The sequence below is a fragment of the Lagenorhynchus albirostris genome, chromosome 8 (genome assembly GCF_949774975.1).
Source record: "Lagenorhynchus albirostris chromosome 8, mLagAlb1.1, whole genome shotgun sequence".
NCBI lineage: Eukaryota > Metazoa > Chordata > Mammalia > Artiodactyla > Delphinidae > Lagenorhynchus > Lagenorhynchus albirostris.
Window position 1 is genome coordinate 19,832,974 of NC_083102.1, and position 19,125 is coordinate 19,852,098.

Sequence of the window (19,125 nt, forward strand, 5' to 3'; positions counted from 1 at the left end):
CTGATCAAATGATGGATGAATGAAAATTATACTCACAGGAGGATGATTGTTAAGCCAGAAAGATAATATATAATTAAAATGATAGCCATAACCGTAAAGCAGGCTGGATATCATGTCAAATAGTTAATAACATTCTGACTTCCCAGCAGGCAAAACCAAATCAAAGTTACAAGGTTGCTTTTTATTTCTTGGGTCCAGACCTACGGGTGGGGTCTGCTTAATGAGCTCTAGTGGGAAGGGTCAGAAACTGTTTCATGACACAACTCTTCCGGTTACAGAATTCAGGGAAGTCTCTTGTCTGCAGCTGTTTCCTAAACTATAAGAATAAACGGATAAGTAAGCATATTAATAAACAAAGTGGGTGTAGTGAGGCTTTATAATGTGATTTCATTGCTGTGTTTGTGAGGCTTTTCTAATGTGATTATGTAGTTTTAGGTCTTTAAAAGTCATATAGGATGTTAAAAATTATACACTGACATTTTGGTTATGTCTGTTTTTGAGTTTCTTGTTAGCAGACCTCTGGTGAAAGGTACTCCCCAGTGTGCCAAGGAATTCTGGAATTTGTGTTTCCAGAGTTCTCTGCTTCATATGGTCCTTCCACACCAGTATACAAATAAGGATGAGAACAAAGCTGAGTCTGAGCTAGCTAGGCTTGATGAATGAGTCAGAAAGAGGTCTGATTCAGCATGGCCCCTGTGCTGGGCAGTAATGGCGGTTTGTTCCTACTTCTGCAGCCAGCTCCAGGAACCGAAGTGGATTATTTACATCCTCTTCTGTGTACTCCTCTGCTTTCCAGATGGATGGTTCATGGTTTGGGTTCATTCTCTTCTTTCCATTCCCCTCTAGGACTTCTTTTCCTTCTTGCTTTGTGCAAGCTTGAGTTTATCAGTAGTTATTCCCACAGTCTCATCTCTCAAGCTCATTTCCTTGGTCAGTTAAACTGGAGACTTCATACAGAGGCGAAAGATTTTATGTATGTATGCGTATTTGTATATTGAAGCATAGTTGATTTACAATAGCTTGTAAGTTTCAGGTGTACAGGACAGTGATTCATTTATACGTATATATAAATTTTTTAAAGATTCTTTCCCCTTATAGGTTATTACATAATATTGAGTATAGTTCCCTGTACTATACAGTAGGACCTTGTTGGTTATCTGTTTATACATAATAGTGTATACATGTTAATCTCAGCCTCCTAATTTATCTCTCCCCCCACCCCACTTTCCATGGTAACCATGACTTTGTTTTATGTGTCTGTGAGTCTCTTTCTGTTTTGGAAATAAGTTCATTTTCTGTTTTGGAAATAAGTTCATTTATGTCTTTTTTTTTTCCTTTTAGATTCCACATGTAAGTGATATCATATGATATTTGTCATTTTCTGTCTGACTTCACTTAGTATGATACTCTAGGTCCATCCATGTTGTTGCAAATGACATGATTTCATTCCTTTTTTCATGGCTGAGTAGTATTCCATTGTATATATACACTGCGTCTTCTTTATCCATTCATCTGTCAACTTCATATAGAAGTTCATATAGAGGCTAAAGATTTTAAAAAATCCCCTCATTATCAGGTTTGGGGGAAAATGGGATGTCTTGAAGGGCCAAGCACTCCTTCATACTTTCATTACCAGTGCCCATTGCTGAGGATATTTTAAAATACAATTTTTATCCTTCTAAAGTTTTCCAGTTACAGTTTTCCCTTGGTGTACAGTGGCGTTACATCATATTTAAGGATTTAGTTTTAACATCAGCATGTGAATTTTATTTGCCAGTTATATCTTAATAAGGCTAAAAAAAAATCCACATGTGAAGCAAAGATTCCCTTTGTTAACATTTACTCTTAAGAGTCCAGCATTGCTATCTTTCTCCCATTATCGGGTCGGTAGGTTTCTTTGGTTAAGCACTAGATGAAGTGTTGGCTTTCAGTTAAGGATTTTGCGAATGACAACTACCTTGAACCGCTAGCATTTCATTCACTAGGAAGAGTTGTTGGGGCATGCAGTACATGAGACAGGCCGAGAGTAGAGCTGGCCCAGGCTTGTGGGATGGGTAAGATCCTGCACACTACTTGAACTTTTTTCGCTTGCCTCTTTAACCTGAGTAGTTGGAGTTGCATAAGCTAAGTGTGCATGTGATGTAGTTCCACTGTACTGTCTTCTTTAAAGCACCATAAATGAGATGAGGATGTCCAATATCCTTTTCTTTTTTTTAAATTTATTTTTATTAATTTATTTTTTATTTTTGGCTGCGTTGGGTCTTCGTTGCTGTGTGTGGGCATTCTCTAGTTGTGGTGAGTGGGGCTACTCTTCGTTGCTGTGCGCAGGCTTCTCATTGCGGTGGCTTCTCTTGTCGCGGAGCGTGGGCTCAGTAGTTGTGGCTCGCGGGCTCTAGAGTGCAGGCTCAGTAGTTGTGGCACATGGGATTAGGTGCTCCGCGGGATGTGGGATCTTCCTGGACCAGGCTCGAACCTGTGTCCCCTGCATTGGCAGGCGGATTCTTTTTTTTTTTTAATTATTTATTTTTGGCTGCGTTGGTTCTTTGTTGCTGCACGTGGGCTTTTCTCTATTTGCAGTGAGCGGGGGCTACTCTTTGCTGCGATGCGCGGGCTTCTCATTGTGGTGGTTTCACTTGTTGCGGAGCTTGGGCTCTAGGTCCGTGGGCTTCAGTAGTTGTGGCACGCGGACTCAGTAGTTGTGGCACACGGACTTAGTTGCTCCGCGGCATGTGGGATCTTCCCGGACCAGGGCTCAAACCCATGTCCCCTGCATTGGCAGGCAGATTCTTAACCACAGTGTGGCAGGTGGATTCTTAACCACTGGACCACCAGGGAAGTCCCCAGTATTGTGAACATAGTCATTTCTTGAAAATGAGAGCTAGTGGGATTTGGTTTAGCAGCAGTGAATTGAACTTGTTTTAGAAAGTGGCCCATTTCACTGTCCATCTTACCTTTTTGAATTGGTAACATTCAATGGCTTATAACACCAATCTGTTCTGCAACTGAATTTGATAATAAAAGCCCCTTCCTGCTCTCAGTCCTTATAATCACACAGTAGTTTTATTGAATATGGCCCTTCTTACCATGTTTTCCCCTTTCAATTATAATTCTTATCCTTAAAGTTTCTGAGCTTACTGTATCTGATACAGAGTCCTTATTTGTTTACTTTATAGAACTTGGGCTTCTGGAACTTTGATTTCTATGCAGTTGCTGAATTTAATTACACATGGTCTTTAAGACTTGATGCCTGTTTGCATTCCATAGACATTTAGGAGCTAAAGCTAGTCTCATTAGAGAAGATAAAAACTGCATATTTGAGAAGTCTGAATCCCTAGCAGTTCATTTCACTTTTGCCTCAGCACTTATTTACTGTTCTTAGGTGCTGAGTATCGTGATGGGTGTTCTTTTTTTAAATGGCTGTTGGGAGAGGAGCATAGAATATGACACTGAGCTGATGAGGTGATATGTTTCAGCACCTTTCATGTTGAAATTTCATGTTGAAATATCACGTTGCTTTGTAATGTGAAACTTGTAAATTTTAATGGAATCATAACATGCCTGTTCTTAGGAATGTTCTATAAAATATTTAACAAAAGGTCTGGCATTGTCACTGCCCAGGCAGAGCAAATGTGAAACAACCAGTGCCAGTGCTTGTCAGTTCTGCCTGAACTGAACGTCGGTTACATGGATTCATAATCTTATGTTATATGGGCATTGATTCTCTTTTTAGAGAGCCATACAAAAGCCAGGACCTATGTACCTGTTTTGTGTTTTTCTTACTTAGTTCAAAAAGAATGAATTAAGACTTCCAATTTCTTCTCACTGGGATATGATTAACTACCTTACATACATGTGAGCCACTCTCATTGCTTTATCTACATTATACCTTTGCAGGCAGCCCTACAACCAGGTTATAACGTCAGCAAGTCTCCAGCCGTGTTCTACAATACATGCAGACATTTACTCAACAAAAATTTATTTGCAAGCAGGTACAAAATGGTTCATATAACCTGTCCTGTAAAACTCAGTGAAGTCCCAGTTGTCTCTTCTTTTAAGTGCTCTTTGCAGGGAAGGGTCACCTGAGGCAGAGGAGGCTGTTTCTAGTTGGCCTTAGACAGCCAGCAGCCCTCTTAGACCAGTGGTTCTCAGCAGGGGGAATTTTGCCTCCTGGGGGACTTTTGGTAAAGTCTGGAAGCATTTTCGGTTTTCATAGCTTGTGGGGGCAGTCCTACAGGCATCATAGAGGCCAGGTACGCTGCTAAACGTTCTGATGCACAGGACAGCTCTCCCCAGTAAGGAGTGATCTGGCCCAAAGTAGCAGTGGTGCCAAAGGTGAGAATCTCTGCCGTAAACCAAAGGCTGCACACAAGACTGTTGAGAGATCAAGCCTGAGGCACCCTCCCTATAGTTGAAGCTACAAGCCTTGTTCTCATCGCCTTGAATATTCTCATAACTTCTTCACACAGCAGGTGTAGGAGTATCTTTATAATATGTTAGCTAACCCTTATATCTTTTCCATAGTTTTCATTTTACTGATAGAACATCTAACATTTATCATGCTAGTTAACGAACCATTTTCGCTAATAAAATCTTATTTCCAACAGTCACTGTGCTAACTGGCAAAACATTGTTGTTGATCAAGACATGGATGAGTGAAGCCCTAGTTGTAGCAACCCCTACTTTTTGAGCTTCCAAATTTGAATTTCCGATAAGAATACTTGCTGATTGCTTCTGGATTGTGCATTCTTGACTAATATGCTGGCAGCACCTATTCCAGAGCTTAATCTAAGTAATGTATACGCATACTATCACACTGAGTATGCTGTAGTACTTTGAAGTAAATCTCACATCCTGTGACAGATTTATTTCCCAGAAGCTGTCTACTTACCTCTCCTACAATCTCTTCCCCTCGATGCACTTAATTTCCTTTTGGCTACCCTGTCCTGAGTGTTTCCTTTGTGGAAGAGAGAGGAATAAATCTCTTTTCTTATCCTCGAGAGTCTAAAGTTGAGGACAGGAACAGTGGGTAAGTAAACATGTATAATACAAGACAAAGTCAAAAACAGATACCCCAAGAGATATGTGGAAAAGTTTTATTAGGTGTAGAAGTGTGAGAGGCAGCAGGGTATGACATGGCAAAAACCACATGAAGGAAGAACATTCAAAAGGAGTTTTGGAGCTTGGGTAGGGGTCTGGACTGGGTCAGTGCATGGTCACCTGGTGATGTAGCAGTGCTAAAATGGGCATCCAGGTCTCCTGACTCCCCACCAAGTGGATTTCCGAGTATGTCATAGTGCTAGTAAGTTCTGAATTACACTGGAAAGCTGGAGAAGTAAATATATGGTTTAAAAATGTTTTTTTCTTTCTAAAGCTATAGAAGAAAGCTTGTAAAATTGTTTCTGATTTCATCTAGCACTTGGTTTTGCTGCTTTTGTCAAGTAGCACAATGTGCACAAATGTTATGAGAGAACTACTGGAAAAATTTAAAGCAAAGTACCACTACGTTGCTTTCTGTTCTAATTTATGTACCTGACAACCTCCTCACTTCATTGTTGGTTTACTTTTTTCTAAAAGGAACATTTATTTATTGATTGATTTTTGGCTGTGTTGGGTCTTCGTTGCTGCTTGTGGGCTTTCTCTAGTTGTGGCAAGTGGGGGCTACTCTTCATTGCGGTGCATGGGCTTCTCATTGTGGTGGCTTCTCTTGTTGCGGAGCATGGGCTCTAGGTGTGCGGGCTTTAGTAGTTGTGGCATGCGGGCTCAGTAGTTGTGTCTTGCGGGCTCTAGAGCACACGCTCAGTAGTTGTGGCACATGGGCTTAGTTGCTCCGCGGCATGTGGGATCTTCCCAGACCAGGGATCGAAGCTGTGTCCCCTGCCTTGGCACACTGTGCCAACAGGCAAGTCCTACTTTTTTTTTTTTTTTTCTTTTTTTTTGCGATACGTGGGCCTCTCACTGTTGTGACCTCTCCCGTTGCAGAGCACAGGCTCCAAACGCGCAGGCTCAGCGACCATGGCTCACGGGCCCAGCCGCTCCACAGCATGTGGGATCTTCCCAGACCGGGGCACGAACCCACGTCCCCTGCATCGGCAGGTGGACTCTCAACCACTGCGCCACCAGGGAAGCCCAAGTCCTACTTTTTTAATTTGAAAAACCACCTGTCTTTGCCTCTGCTCTCTTTTCAAGAGAATAGGCAGATATGCCCCCAAATTGCAGGGGACATATTCGATAGGCTGTTTCCAGTAAGTTATCAGTATGAAAAAGCTGACATATGGACCAGGGTCTTGAAGCTCTTTATGGGAAGACAAAATAAGCCAAAACAAATGGACTTGATCAAATCCTGGGGGTTTGGATGTGACTTTCAGACTTCGGATCAAGAAGTCTTTTGGAAGAATGGTGTTTATCTTTCATCTTTTGGCCTGTATTCAACTTCCATCAGGTCTTACTGTGTTAGTGGACATAATATTTCAGGCTGGGGTTTGCTCATAGCTTGTGCTTAATGCCTCTAAGTAGTCATTGAAAATTATGCTAAAGTTGATAATAGGATGGGCATCGTTCAGGTTCACGTAGATGAGTTACCCTTTTGAAGGTCACCTTCTGGTGTAGTTTGGAAAACAGTGCTTTGAGTATAAGTCTTTGTTTATTAATGCCACTTGATAAAGGCTCAGTGAACCCTATGTAATTTCTAATTTGTAACAAAACTCTAGTATTCAGCTAATTGAATACATGGCCACTTTAGTTATTTTGTTACACTAATTGATATTCACAGTGATCATGTCTGTTCCTTCTAAATGTAGTATTACCGTATAAGTTTATGGTTCAACCCCTTTGGATATTTCCATTCTTTCTCTCTGTTACATGTCAGCATATAATTTTATTTCGTTTGTGTTGTGGTTTATATGTAGTTCGGACACAGAATAAAGCTCTTTTCCCTGCTCTTACTTGCCTGTTTGAGTTGATAGATAGGTTGATTTTCGCCTACCACAGATTATCCATATGATTGTGAAAGAGTAAATCTTTCCCAGTTCATTATATGTGTGTTTCAGATTTGTTATAAGCTTTAGAACTATAGGAAGTGTAGTTATAGGGATTTCCTATTTAGATTGATTTAGAGTTGTTACCTTTTCTCAATCCTAGTAATTTCTGGCTTCATAACATCATCCCATGGAAAATTGAGCTGATACCTGCTTTTTATTCTACCTTGAGCTATTAAAATTGAGCACTGGCACTTCAAGAAACTTTGTCATTTAAAGTGTACAAGCTTTCCTGTAGCACAGAATCTTCCCTTACGTGCTTTGTACTTGATGTGCGAAGTAACAGTACTGCCTCTGAGCAGTGCTGTGCACCCTGTACCATATCTCAGTCCCCAGGAGCAGCCAGGCATAAGAGGGCTGAGTTAACATGCCAAAAAGTTGTTGCTATGAAGACTTCTCTAGGAACGTACGTGGAAGGGTGCCTGGAAAGCTACCTTTATTGTCGTAGACGTAATCCCACTTTTTACTTCTCTTGCCCTCATTATGTCCTTTGTTGTAAACACCTTCAGGTCTCTTCTGAAAAGAGGCAAATCTTTAAGGAAATAAATACGTGTTGTGTACTTCAATTTGAATCTGCTACCAACACTGAATGAAAACATCAAAATGTTTATGTGTTGCGTTTCTTAGAACTTAATTTCCTTATTTTCCTTCTCTTGTATATGGGATGCTCTTGTTTTCCATAATGATCCACTTAGGCATTTTCTGTCATGTTTTCAAGCCCAATCACGTTATCCCAAATCTAACAGGATCTGAAAACTAATGAGTATACATTGCCTCCCTAGGAGGAATAGCAAACAGGAGGCGGGTGGAAACTTTTTATATCCATTTTTTCCCCTAAGAAACGATTCTGCTACAACAGTGAATAATGTTTTAATCCTCTTTGTTTTCATTTGTTCATGTACAGTGATTCCATGTCTGTTAGAGTTATACATGGAGGTTTTATTCCTTGCAGTTGGTTTACCGCTTTTTCTTAAGTTGCGTGTGACTCTCCATCCTCTGCAGCTATTAGCTTAGTCAGTGTATCCGAGGCTTATGTAACTTTCAGGATTCATTTGTGTGACTTTCCCTCCCAGCCTCACATTAACTGTTTCAAAGCAATGTGCCACTGAGGTGGTGTGGCCATCTTTCTTGCTCTGTTATTGTCCCCAGTAGATCTCAGACTATTGATTCTGTTGACAGTCTAGGGAGAGATTTGTGTTGTTAGCCTGTGGTTGGGTGTTTTCAGGGCTTTGGATGTATTTCCTCTTCAGTATGCATATCTGACCTTTTGGCATGTTGCTTTAAAAAAAATTCCAAGGATTTATGTCTTAGAAAAGTGAATATGGATATTTCTGCATATCCTTTATTTAGATTGTAATCAGCCTCTCAAAATTAAATTTGGTGGTTGGTGTAGTCCATATTAGGCTGAAGCAGTATACTTGTGGTGTTGGATTCTTAGTGTTTTCTAAATAGCTGTAATAGAATATCTGTTACATTTTCTTTGCTTAAAAAAAGAAATCTCACTGTGCAACTATATGTGAACAAAAGCAACATTATTTAGTGAAAATGTTCTAAGAACCATGGTGGGCAATGTCATGCATTTAATGGGGGAGAGAATCAAGTGCTAACACATTAAGCATTTAGTAAGTAAAATTTCCATGCTATAAATAACTGTTCAAGTTGTTAAATTTTTTTGGTTGTTAATATAATCGCTGAATCACTCACTCTTACAGCTTTTGTACCATGTTATGTTTCCATCTGATAGTCAAGGGTAAATGTATGTGATATGTTTAAAAAATATTTTTTTGATTAAAGAAGTATAACTTTGTTATAGAAATTTTGGAAAATAGAGAATGGTCTAAGTAAGAAAACTATCCCACTATGCGTATCGTATCCACTGTTAACATCTTAGCATACATTACACTTTTTCTATGTCTACATAACTGGATGCTCAACTTGCCCTGTCCTTCCCTTCTGTCCCCTACCCCTGTTTATTAACCAAAATTAGGAACTCAGTGTACATGGTAATTTGTGACCATTCTCCCCCCTTTTAATATTTTGAGTTAAAAAATCAATTACTCTATTAAAACATTATTTTTTAATGGCTCTCAATGTTTAATCATTATGGCTAGACTGAAATCTTTATAATAAATATCCTGTTGTTGGACCGTATCTTATTTACACAGACCTCTGTTGTTCCCACTTTTTTGTTGCTTTAAATAACGTTGGCTGCATTTTCTTAGCTATGTTTGTGTGCTTTTCTTAATATTTCCTAGGATTAAATGCCTAGAAGTGAAATTGGCTAACTGATAAGCAAATTAACAGTAGTAGAGATATACACACACACGTCCATATATTTATATAGTTGTTTTTATAAATTTTAATATGCCTTATTTGGATCGACTTAAAATTTTTATACAGTTAAATTCATTCTTTGTGATATACAGTTGTTTGAGTTTTGACAAATGTATGCACTTATCTAACCACCACCATGATCAAGAAGCAGAATAGTTCCCTCACCTCAAAAAATTACCTCCTTTGTCTTTTGACTACAAAGTGTGTTTATTTTTAATATGGAAAATATAAAGAAAAATAATTGGAAACTATCCATAAGCTTACCACCCTGCTATAACTTCTGTTGAATATCCTTCTGGTCTTTGTTTTTTTCTTCTTCCCTACAAAAAAAGACATCATACTGTCCTTTCTGTTTATAGTCTTTTTCTTACTTAGTATATTTTGAGTATATTTTAATTTAACTGTTAGATTGGTTTTTTTGTGGTTTTTTTTGTCTTTTTTTTGGCTGCATTGGGTCTTTGTTGCTGCATGTGGGCTTTCTCTAGTTGTGGAGAGCGTCAGCTGCTCTTGGTTGAGGTGCCCAGCCTTCTCATTGTGGTGGCTTCTCTTGTGTGGAGCACGGGCTCTAGGTGCGTGGGCTTCAGTAGTTGATGCACACGAGCCCTAGAGCGCACGGGCTCAGTAGTTTTGGCACATGGACTTATTTGCTCTGCGGCACGTGGGATCTTCCCAGACTAGGGATCAAACCCGTGTTCCCTGCATTGGCAGGTGGATTCTTAACCACTGTGCCACCAGGGAAGTCCCTAGATTGGTTTTTGTTTTTGTTTCTTTGCAATTCTAAATAAACTTACCATGAATATCTTTGCATGTTGCCATAATTACTCAAGTCCTAAAAGTGGAGTGTTTAGATCTCAGTGCATATGTACAGTTTTCAAACTTATTTACATTTTGTCAAATGGATTTTTGAAATACTTGTGCCAGTTTACATTCTGACACAGTGTCTTGAAGAGCATGTTTTTCCTGTATCTTGGGCAATCTTATTTTTATATTTTTAAATTTTATAGATGAATTATGGAATTTTGTTATTTTCATTTTTTGATTTCTTGTGGGGTTGGTTTTTTTTTTAATGTGTTTATTATTTACCGTTTTGTGTGACTTGCCAGTCTATGTCATTAGCATGTTTCTCTCTTGGCTCTTCTGGGGAGCGGGGTGGGGTGGAGGGCTTATTTTTTAAGTGCTCTATACGTTAGTAACACTAATTTCACAGTTAGAGGTTGGTATTTCTTTGTCATTTGCTTATTCATTTTATTTAATGTTTTTTATTTAATGGAAGTTCTCATAAATCCATTCTTTTGCATTTCTTTTATATTTTGGAGTTGAATTTAGAAAGATTTGTGTTGAATTTAGATTTAGATTTGTGTTGATTTGTGTTGAATTTAGAAAGATCTTTTCTCTTTAGATCATATAGTCATGCATATTTTCTGCACACGTAACTTTATCAAAAATTCTTTCTCCATTTACTTTTTCTTTTATATTCCTGACAGACTAGTGAGGTTTTTACTGTGCTGTATCAGGGAGTCATAGATTATGTACTTGCATATACATGTATTTTTATCTAACCTCAATATTTTGTTTTTTAATTATTCCAAGCACCATGAACTTTTCATTGAAATCTTCTATTCACACTGTAATAGCACAGTCACATTTAAATGTGTGCCAAGTTTAAACAAGTGCTCTTACTTTTTTCCCCATTGCTGTCTTCCCCCCCCCCCAGTTTATTTATTTATTTATTTATTTTTTGCTGTGTTGGGTCTTCGTTTCTGTACGAGGGCTTTCTCTAGTTGTGGCAAGCGGGGCCACTCTTCATCGCGGTGCGCAGGCCTCTCACTATCGCGGCCTCTCTTGTCGCGGAGCACAGGCTCCAGACGCGCAGGCTCAGCAGCCATGGCTCACCGGCCTAGCCGCTCCGCGGCATGTGGGATCTTCCCAGACCAGGGCTCAAACCCGTGTCCCCTGCATTGGCAGGCAGAGTCTCAACCGCTGCGCCACCAGGGAAGCCCCTCATTGCTGTCTTTGATGTGCGTATTAGATACTATCTGTCAGATTTCTTGGTTGACATTAGGGGAAAAAATAAGTACTTACATTGTTAAATAACTGTTTTTTTGTTTTTAACATGCTGCAGGATATTGAAGTCAAAGTAAGTAGCAAAACAATGACCTACAACAAACGAACCAATGGGTTCACCTAAATTAAGCATATAGTGACAGTCACCCTTACACCGGTTGAGCCAGGTGACCCTTGATCATGTTGCAAAGAAAATATGGCACAAAAATGGGAATGCCAAAATATATACTTCTGTTATTTCTTAAAGCTACTAGTCAGGCATGTAATCAACATTCATTGAACAAAAAATATGTTAAAAACTTTTCTAACATGGGGTATTGTAGGGAGTTCTCTTCTCCTCGAGATAAAGGTACTTAAACATAATAAAAATAGAAACAACAGTTTAAGAAATGTATTTTTTCATTCTCCTCCAGTTTTATTGAGATATAATTGACATACAGCACTGTATAAGGTTAAGGTGTACAACATAATGATTGACTTACATCATCATGACCACAATAAGTTTAGTGAACATCCATCATCTCATATAGATACAACATTAAAGAAATAGAAAAAAAAAATGCTTTTCCTTGTGAACTCATAGGATTTACCCTCTTACGAACTTTCATTTATAAGGTAGAGCAGTATTAATTATCTTATCATGTTGGACATTACATTCCTAATATTAATTTATCTTACAACTGGAAATTTGTACCTCTTTACTACCTTCGTCTAATTCCCCCTCCCCCCTCCCTTCATCTCTGGTAGTCACAAATATGATCTCTTTTTCTATGAGTCTTTTTGTTCGTTTGTTTTTGAAGTATAATTGACATACAACACTGTTAGTTCCTGGTGCACACCATAGTGATTCGATATTTCTGTACATTACAAAATGATCACCATAATAAGTCTAGTTGCCATCTGTCACCATACAAAGATATTAACTAATTATAGACTACATTCCCCACACGGTACATTTCACATTTGTGAATCATTTATTTTGTAACTGAAAGTTTGCCTCTTAATCTCCCTCACCTATTTCTCTCCTCCCCACACCCCTCCCCTCTGACAGTCTGTTTCTTCTCTGTATCTATGACTCTGTTTCTGTTTGGCTATGTTTGTTCATTGTTTTGTTTTTTAGATTCCACATATAAGTGAAATCATACAATATTTCTCTTTTTCTGTGTGCCTTATTTTACTTAGCATAATACCCTCTAGGTACATCCATGTTGTTCCAAATGGCAAGATTTCAAAGAAATGCATTTTTAAATTTAGCTTGAAAAACATTCAAAAGTAAGCATCTTTATCATTATTTTTTTCAAGAATAAATATTTTATTACTTGATTTTTAATTTTGTAAAAAGAAAATCTTATAAATTAGAAGTGGGATAACTAAGAGTTTAAAAATTACTTTTATTATTTTATTAATTATTTAAAATTATTCAAATAAACAAATACAATAGTTTTTGCCCTTTTCGCCAAAGATAGCTACTTCATTAAAAAGGAGGTAGACCAATACATGTGTTTATATGCTGGTTGTACTGGGTAGTTTAAGGGTTCTCAAACGTTAAGGTTGATGTACAAAATCTTATATAGGCGTTTTCTTGTGGTTATCGCTCCAGAAAGATGGTTAATAACCACGTGTATTATACCTGGAATAAAATCAAAGTCTTATTGTGCAAAATATTAATCCTTGAAATTACTCTTCGAAAGAGAAGTTAAATAAAACTGTCTGTGCTGTATTCTGACATTATCAAAAACACTTGGACAAAGTAGGACACAGCTGTTACAGTTAACAACAAGTGCAATGCAGACTCATTCTTTACATTTAGATGCAGCAGTCCTCATCTTATTAATGTTTTTTCTATGGCAGAGACCTAATAGATTGCAAAAATCTTCATCTTTGAATACTTATTTCTAATGCAATTTATACTTCTGCTTTGCTGTTACTGCTTTTTCTTCATATAGTATATTCTTCATTTCTTTTTTTAGGCTAAGCAGCTGGAAGAGAAAGATCGAGTGATAAAGAAGCAGGATGCATTCTACAAAGAGCAGCTGGCTAGACTGGAGGAGAGGGTATGACTATTTCTTGTCAGTGATTCTCTTCTTTTACCACATTTGCGGTGTTCCCATGTATATATTTAAAAATCAGTACATTAGCACTGTAACTGCTTTGTCTCATTAAAAAGTGGCCAGGAAATGAAGACGCCAAGTGTGCAGATCGTTCTTGAAGATAATGTCATTTTTACTTCGGTAGTTTTGCATATTGTTGTGTTGTTTGTTCATTGATGCGTTTTACTACTAAGGAACTCCTTCCAAATATTTTTCCCTGTATGTTTAGAAACTGCATTGTCTCCAGGTCAAACAGTAGAGTGCTACTGTTGGCTTTCCCAGACATTGACTAAACTTGAGCACGTTCTTAGAAATGGTAGTGTTTTAAAGGATAAATTGTCTTTGTGAAAGCTGTTTCACTGCACTTGTGGCCAAGAAATGAATGTCTTCTTCAAAACTGGTGGACAGGAGCTAAATAGTAGGACTCAGGAGAAGAGTTAGGATGAGGAGTGGAGGAAGTACCTCTGGTTGACCTGACCCTGGAATTTGACAGAGACGCAAAGAAGGAAATTAAGGCTGGAACAAAAGGAAGCAGTGGGTTTAAGAATGGGAGCTTGAGGACCCAATCAGTGCCCCTGTTCAGTGAAGTGTATTTGTTGTCTAGGATAAGTTCATACATAGACCATGAGGTTACAAAGCTAGCTTTCTCTTTGCTTTGATTGAGACCCCCAAAGTTGATTGATTTAGAATAGGTTGTTTCATAAGAAACTAGATAAAGTAAGAAAGAAACTATTAAGCCCCATTCAGTACAAATATTTGTGTGTTGATCATCTTCACCTGTCTCTGTATGTCACTGAACTGAGTGCTTCTTGAGTGTAGGGACCATTTTCTCACTGATTCAGCAGATATCTACCTAATATATGCCAGGCTCTGGTAGTGCCAGAGATATGCTAATAAAGAAAGTGAACTAAACTTCTGCCCTCGTGGAGCTTAAATTCAATTAAAACCTCGTCAACATGTTGAATGGCAGATTGTGATAATATGGCAGACAGTAAAGTGGGGGGAAAAGGAGTCCCAGGGCCTAAGAGTGCAGGTGTGGGGTTGGGTGGAGAGGGAGGGCCTGTCTAATGGAATGGCATCTGGGAAGAGGTCTGCAGCAATGGGAAGCAGACCAGCACCAAGAGGGCTTTTGAGTGGAAGAGTATTCTGGCTGCTGTCTTGGGCAAGAACTGAAGCAAGAGGGACTTGGAGGTAATAGTGGCAATTCAGAAAAGGGGTGGTGATGGCTTGGGCCAGGGTGCTAGCAGTGGAGGAATGAGATGTGGTTGGATGTTTCACAGGCAGAGCTGACCAGATGTGCTGGTGGTTTTGAACATGAGTGAAAGAAAGAACTCAGAGATATTCTAGGTATATAGCTTTTACAGCTAGAAGGATGGATTTTCCAAGGCCAAGGCTATTAAAATATGGATCTGGATGTGGGTAGTGGAGGAAATCAGTTCGATTTTGGATATGGTAAGTTTGGGATGCTACTTAAGACATCCAAGTAGAGATGTTAAATAAGCATAAAGTGGAAATGCTTAGCACAGAAGTCAGCACATCTTTCTGTAAAGGGCCAGATAGTAAATATTGCAGGCTTTGCAGGCCATGTATGGTTTCTGTTGCAACTACTCGACTCTGCCATTGTAATGTGAAAGCAGCCATAGCCAGTATGTCAGTGAACAAGTGTGACTGTTCTAATATGTGGACACTGAAGTTAGAATTTCATGTAATTTTCAAATGTGATGAAATACTCTTCTGATTTTTTTCCCCCAACCATTTAAAAACGTAACACCATTCTTAGGGCTGTAGTAAAACAGGTGGCGGGCTGGATTTGCCCCATGAGTTGTGGTTTGCAGAAGCCTGGTTTAGTGCACAGGTTCTGACATCAGGTGGCTTGGATTCAAATCCCTGAACTGACATTTAACTGCTGCATCTCATGGAGTATCTAACGTAAACTTCCAGTTTCCTCAGCTATAAAATGATGGTATAATAGTACTTACCTCATTAATTTGTTAAATGAGATAATTCTCACAAATCACCTATAATAGTGTCCAGGACAGGGTAACCATTCAGTCAGTGGTAGCTCTTCTTTTTACTTCTGTCTATCCAGAGCACTGTCCCTGATATAATGAGTACATGTTAGCGGAATAAAATGATTGAGTAAAAGTTTTTGAGGTGATTAACCAGGACCTGCTTTTTCCCCACTCAGTGATAGTTTTCTTTGCTTTCAAGTATTACTATGCTAGATACCTTTTGAAGTCCTCATCGATTACTGTTAGGTATAAGAAAAGGCATATTTAAATATGCCTAAATATTTACCCATTTCTCATAAATCCACCAATTTGATAGAGATATTCAGTGATGGGTATGAGGCACTGAGAGGATTTGCTCTCAGCCGATTAAAGGGGTCTGCTTAACAGTTAACTGTTGTTTCTGGTCTCAGGTTAGAACAAGGTGGGGAAGGTCAGGTGGACATGGTGTGCTGATACCAAATCATTGTCACAAACGTCTTCTTATAACACACAAACACACATCTTTTCTTTTTTGAAGATGAGGCTGGAAAGAAGTTATTTAGGAATTTTAACTGAAAGCTGAGAAGCTGAGTGAACTTAGAAGAATGCCGAGGAGGAATAATCACATTATTATTAGTTAATACTTAATAACTCCATATTTAAGAACATGTGGTGGAAAGAATGCTGGACTAGGAGTCAGAAGGCATGGCTTTTTCATCTAGTTATTTGACAATTCACCTAATCTCTCGTGGTCTCTGGTTCCTTAAAATGATACATTTAAAAGCCCCTTGAAAACTGGAAAGAGCTTAGCAAATTCAAGCTGTTGCCATTAAAGAATATTTCCTTTCCATTGTGTGCAAGATATTAAAAATCATAAAATTACTTTAGTGTTATTCAGCTTTCTGGTGTCTTCTGCCCATTTTATAATATCTTGTTTTTGTTTATTACTGCCATTCCTAAAGTACCTAAGGTGAATTTTGTCCAATTGGATTTCATCTAGGAACATTTGAGAGACATTTAGGTGTCCAGAGACGAAGCATTTTCTAGCCTTAATGCGAAAGATTGTAAAGAGGGTTTTTCTTGTGATGACAGTGAAAAGTACAACGTCTAACCATTTCTGTTAGAAATTCTACACACTTTGTGTTAAAAGATGTAAAATGCCCAATCCAATAGTGGATAATGTAAGAAAAAAAATGATTGTGGTATTATAACTTGCAGAATCATTAACTTACAATGAAATCCCAGGTTCCTGTTTAAAATTCAAGTTTAAAAGTGGATATAAGTACATATCTTTCTCTATTTTAACCAAGTGAACTTAAGAAACCATACACTGAATACTAGGTGGTATATTAATGGAGAGGAGGGGACACTGAGTCTTTTACAGAGTCATTACAGGGATGATTTCTAAGACCACCGTACCATCTGCCCATCAGCTAGATTAGCAAACACAGTAATTGTATGCATAATCACTTTTTTATGACTCAGTCTTGTTACTCAACTATTCATTTTCATTGACTTGAGGCAAATTTCGTGATGCACCTACAGCATGATACCCCTAAGAGTTATCTTAATATCTCATTGTGCTTCTTTTACTTTGAAGTGAGAAATTCATGGTCATTTGAGAATTATGTACCCAAGTTTGTTGAGCATTTGAAGCACATTCAGTTCTATAATACAGCTTGGTGTGCCTCTTGGTTCTATTTCAGTAAACTCCTTATCAGTTAGACATTCCCTTGTGTGAATGGAGCTTTCTCGTCCCAGGTATTTATATTGGCTGGTTCACCAGGAGTCTGAGATAACTTTCTCCTTTCACTAACTCGGGAGGAGTAATAAGTGCAATTTAATTGGACACCAATTTCACGCTTCTCGGAACCAGTATGCAAAAGCAACAACTCTTCACTGAGAAAGAAGGTCAAAGCCATTTAAAAGTTTTTTGAGTCCTTGTTTCATTGCAAATGTTGCCAGCTTCATCAAACAACGTTGACGTGGACGTGAGATAAACTTTTGTATTTTAAGAACGTGGACTTCCCTGGTGGCGCAGTGGTTAAGAAGCCGCCTGCCAATGCAGGGGACACGGGTTCAAGCCCTGGTCTGAGAAGATCCCACGTGCCGAGGAGCAACTAAGCCCGCGCGCCACCACTACTGAAGCCCGTGTGCCTAGAGCCCATGCTCCGCAACAAGAGAAGCCACTGCAATGAGAAGCCCAGGCACCACAACGAAGAGTAGCCCCCGCTCACCGCAACTAGAGAAAGCCTGCGTGCAGCAACGAAAACCCAAGGCAACCAAAAATAAATAAATTAATTAAAAGGGGAAAAAAAAAAAGAATGTGAGAGGCGTTGCATGTAGGTATGCCCTAAATAAGAGAGGCTTGAGTATCAATTCCTGGTGGTTGAGGTAAGAGGCTTGAGAGTATTAATTCCTGTTGGGAGATTTGATGAAAGAAAGCCCAGGGCAGCTTTCGAAGAAAAGGTTCTTAGATGTTTCTAAGAAGCCTTTGCCAGTCCCTCAGGGAATTCTCCATAATGCTTTGTGTACCTCCCTTAATGTGCCACATTTATGACAATTATGATTAGTTATCTGTGTTTATTTTGTAAACTCCTTGAGGATAAAGGTCATTTTCTTATTTCCCACAACTCACGTAGTAGGCGTGCAGTGAACGAATCCTACATTTACTAAGCTTATGCCATAAAGTTAGGTCCAAGCTATTAGTGTACAGTTCTTAAGTATTCACAAAATATTTAGTATCTTCATTAGTTATTTAAATTAATAATCTAAATCTATCCTGTGAGAAAATCAAGTTTAACTTTGAATATCTGGATATTTATAGCATCCTCATCGTCCTAGTAGCTAACAGTAACATTTTTTGAGTATTTATGTTGTGCTGGGCACTTTGCATGGATTATGTCATTTTATTATCATAAACAACCCTATGAGGCTGTCAACCCTGTTGTTTAGATGAATGTCCTAAGGCTTCAAGTAACTTGCCGAAGAATATACAGACAAAGTGTGATCTGGATTTGAGCCAGGTCCAACACCTGAGCTTTTAGCCATTGTCCAGTACCATCTGTAATGTTTGTCAGTTGTGCACTTAAGAAGTTAAATCCTGCTGATTGCTTTGTTAATTCTTTGGGTAGTAAATTAACTCCTTCTGGCTTCTAATACAACTTTTTAGGTCCTGATGTTAAAACTTGATCAGTGCCACCTCATAATCTGAAAATGTTTAGCATTCAAAATGCCTAATTTTCTCCCCAGGATTTGGCACTTCCTGGGAAAATTGGACCAAAAGGGAATAAACAGGGTCTTATTACTTAGCGACTGCAACATGATACCCCCAAGAGTTACTGTAATATCTAGTTGTGCTGCTTTTACTTTGAAGTAAGAAATTCATAGTCATTCAAGCAGTTTAGAAATGTCTTTGAGATTCATTCATTCATATGCTCACAGTGTTACTACAGGATAGTCATCTCATTCCATCTCTAGAAAGAAAACAAACTTTCTGTAACTGTTTTATCAACTGTTTTGATGGTTATCTAATTAGAGCCTGGATTGCCTGCTCCCGGAACATCCATTGCCTGGATATTCTTCAGGAAAGTGTGTATTTTTCTCGTAGTC

At 38.6% G+C, this 19,125-nt stretch overlaps 1 protein-coding gene across 1 annotated transcript in view; it reads left to right on the forward strand.

Annotated features, from left to right (window-relative positions):
* The window catches only part of CHCHD3 (coiled-coil-helix-coiled-coil-helix domain containing 3), a 287,860-nt gene that overhangs the window by 169,524 nt on the left and 99,211 nt on the right, over nucleotides 1-19,125 (forward strand). Inside the window, exon 5 of the mRNA XM_060155965.1 lies at nucleotides 13,403-13,486. Within this exon, the coding sequence (XP_060011948.1) occupies nucleotides 13,403-13,486 (84 nt within the window). The remainder of the gene's footprint in view (nucleotides 1-13,402; nucleotides 13,487-19,125) is intronic.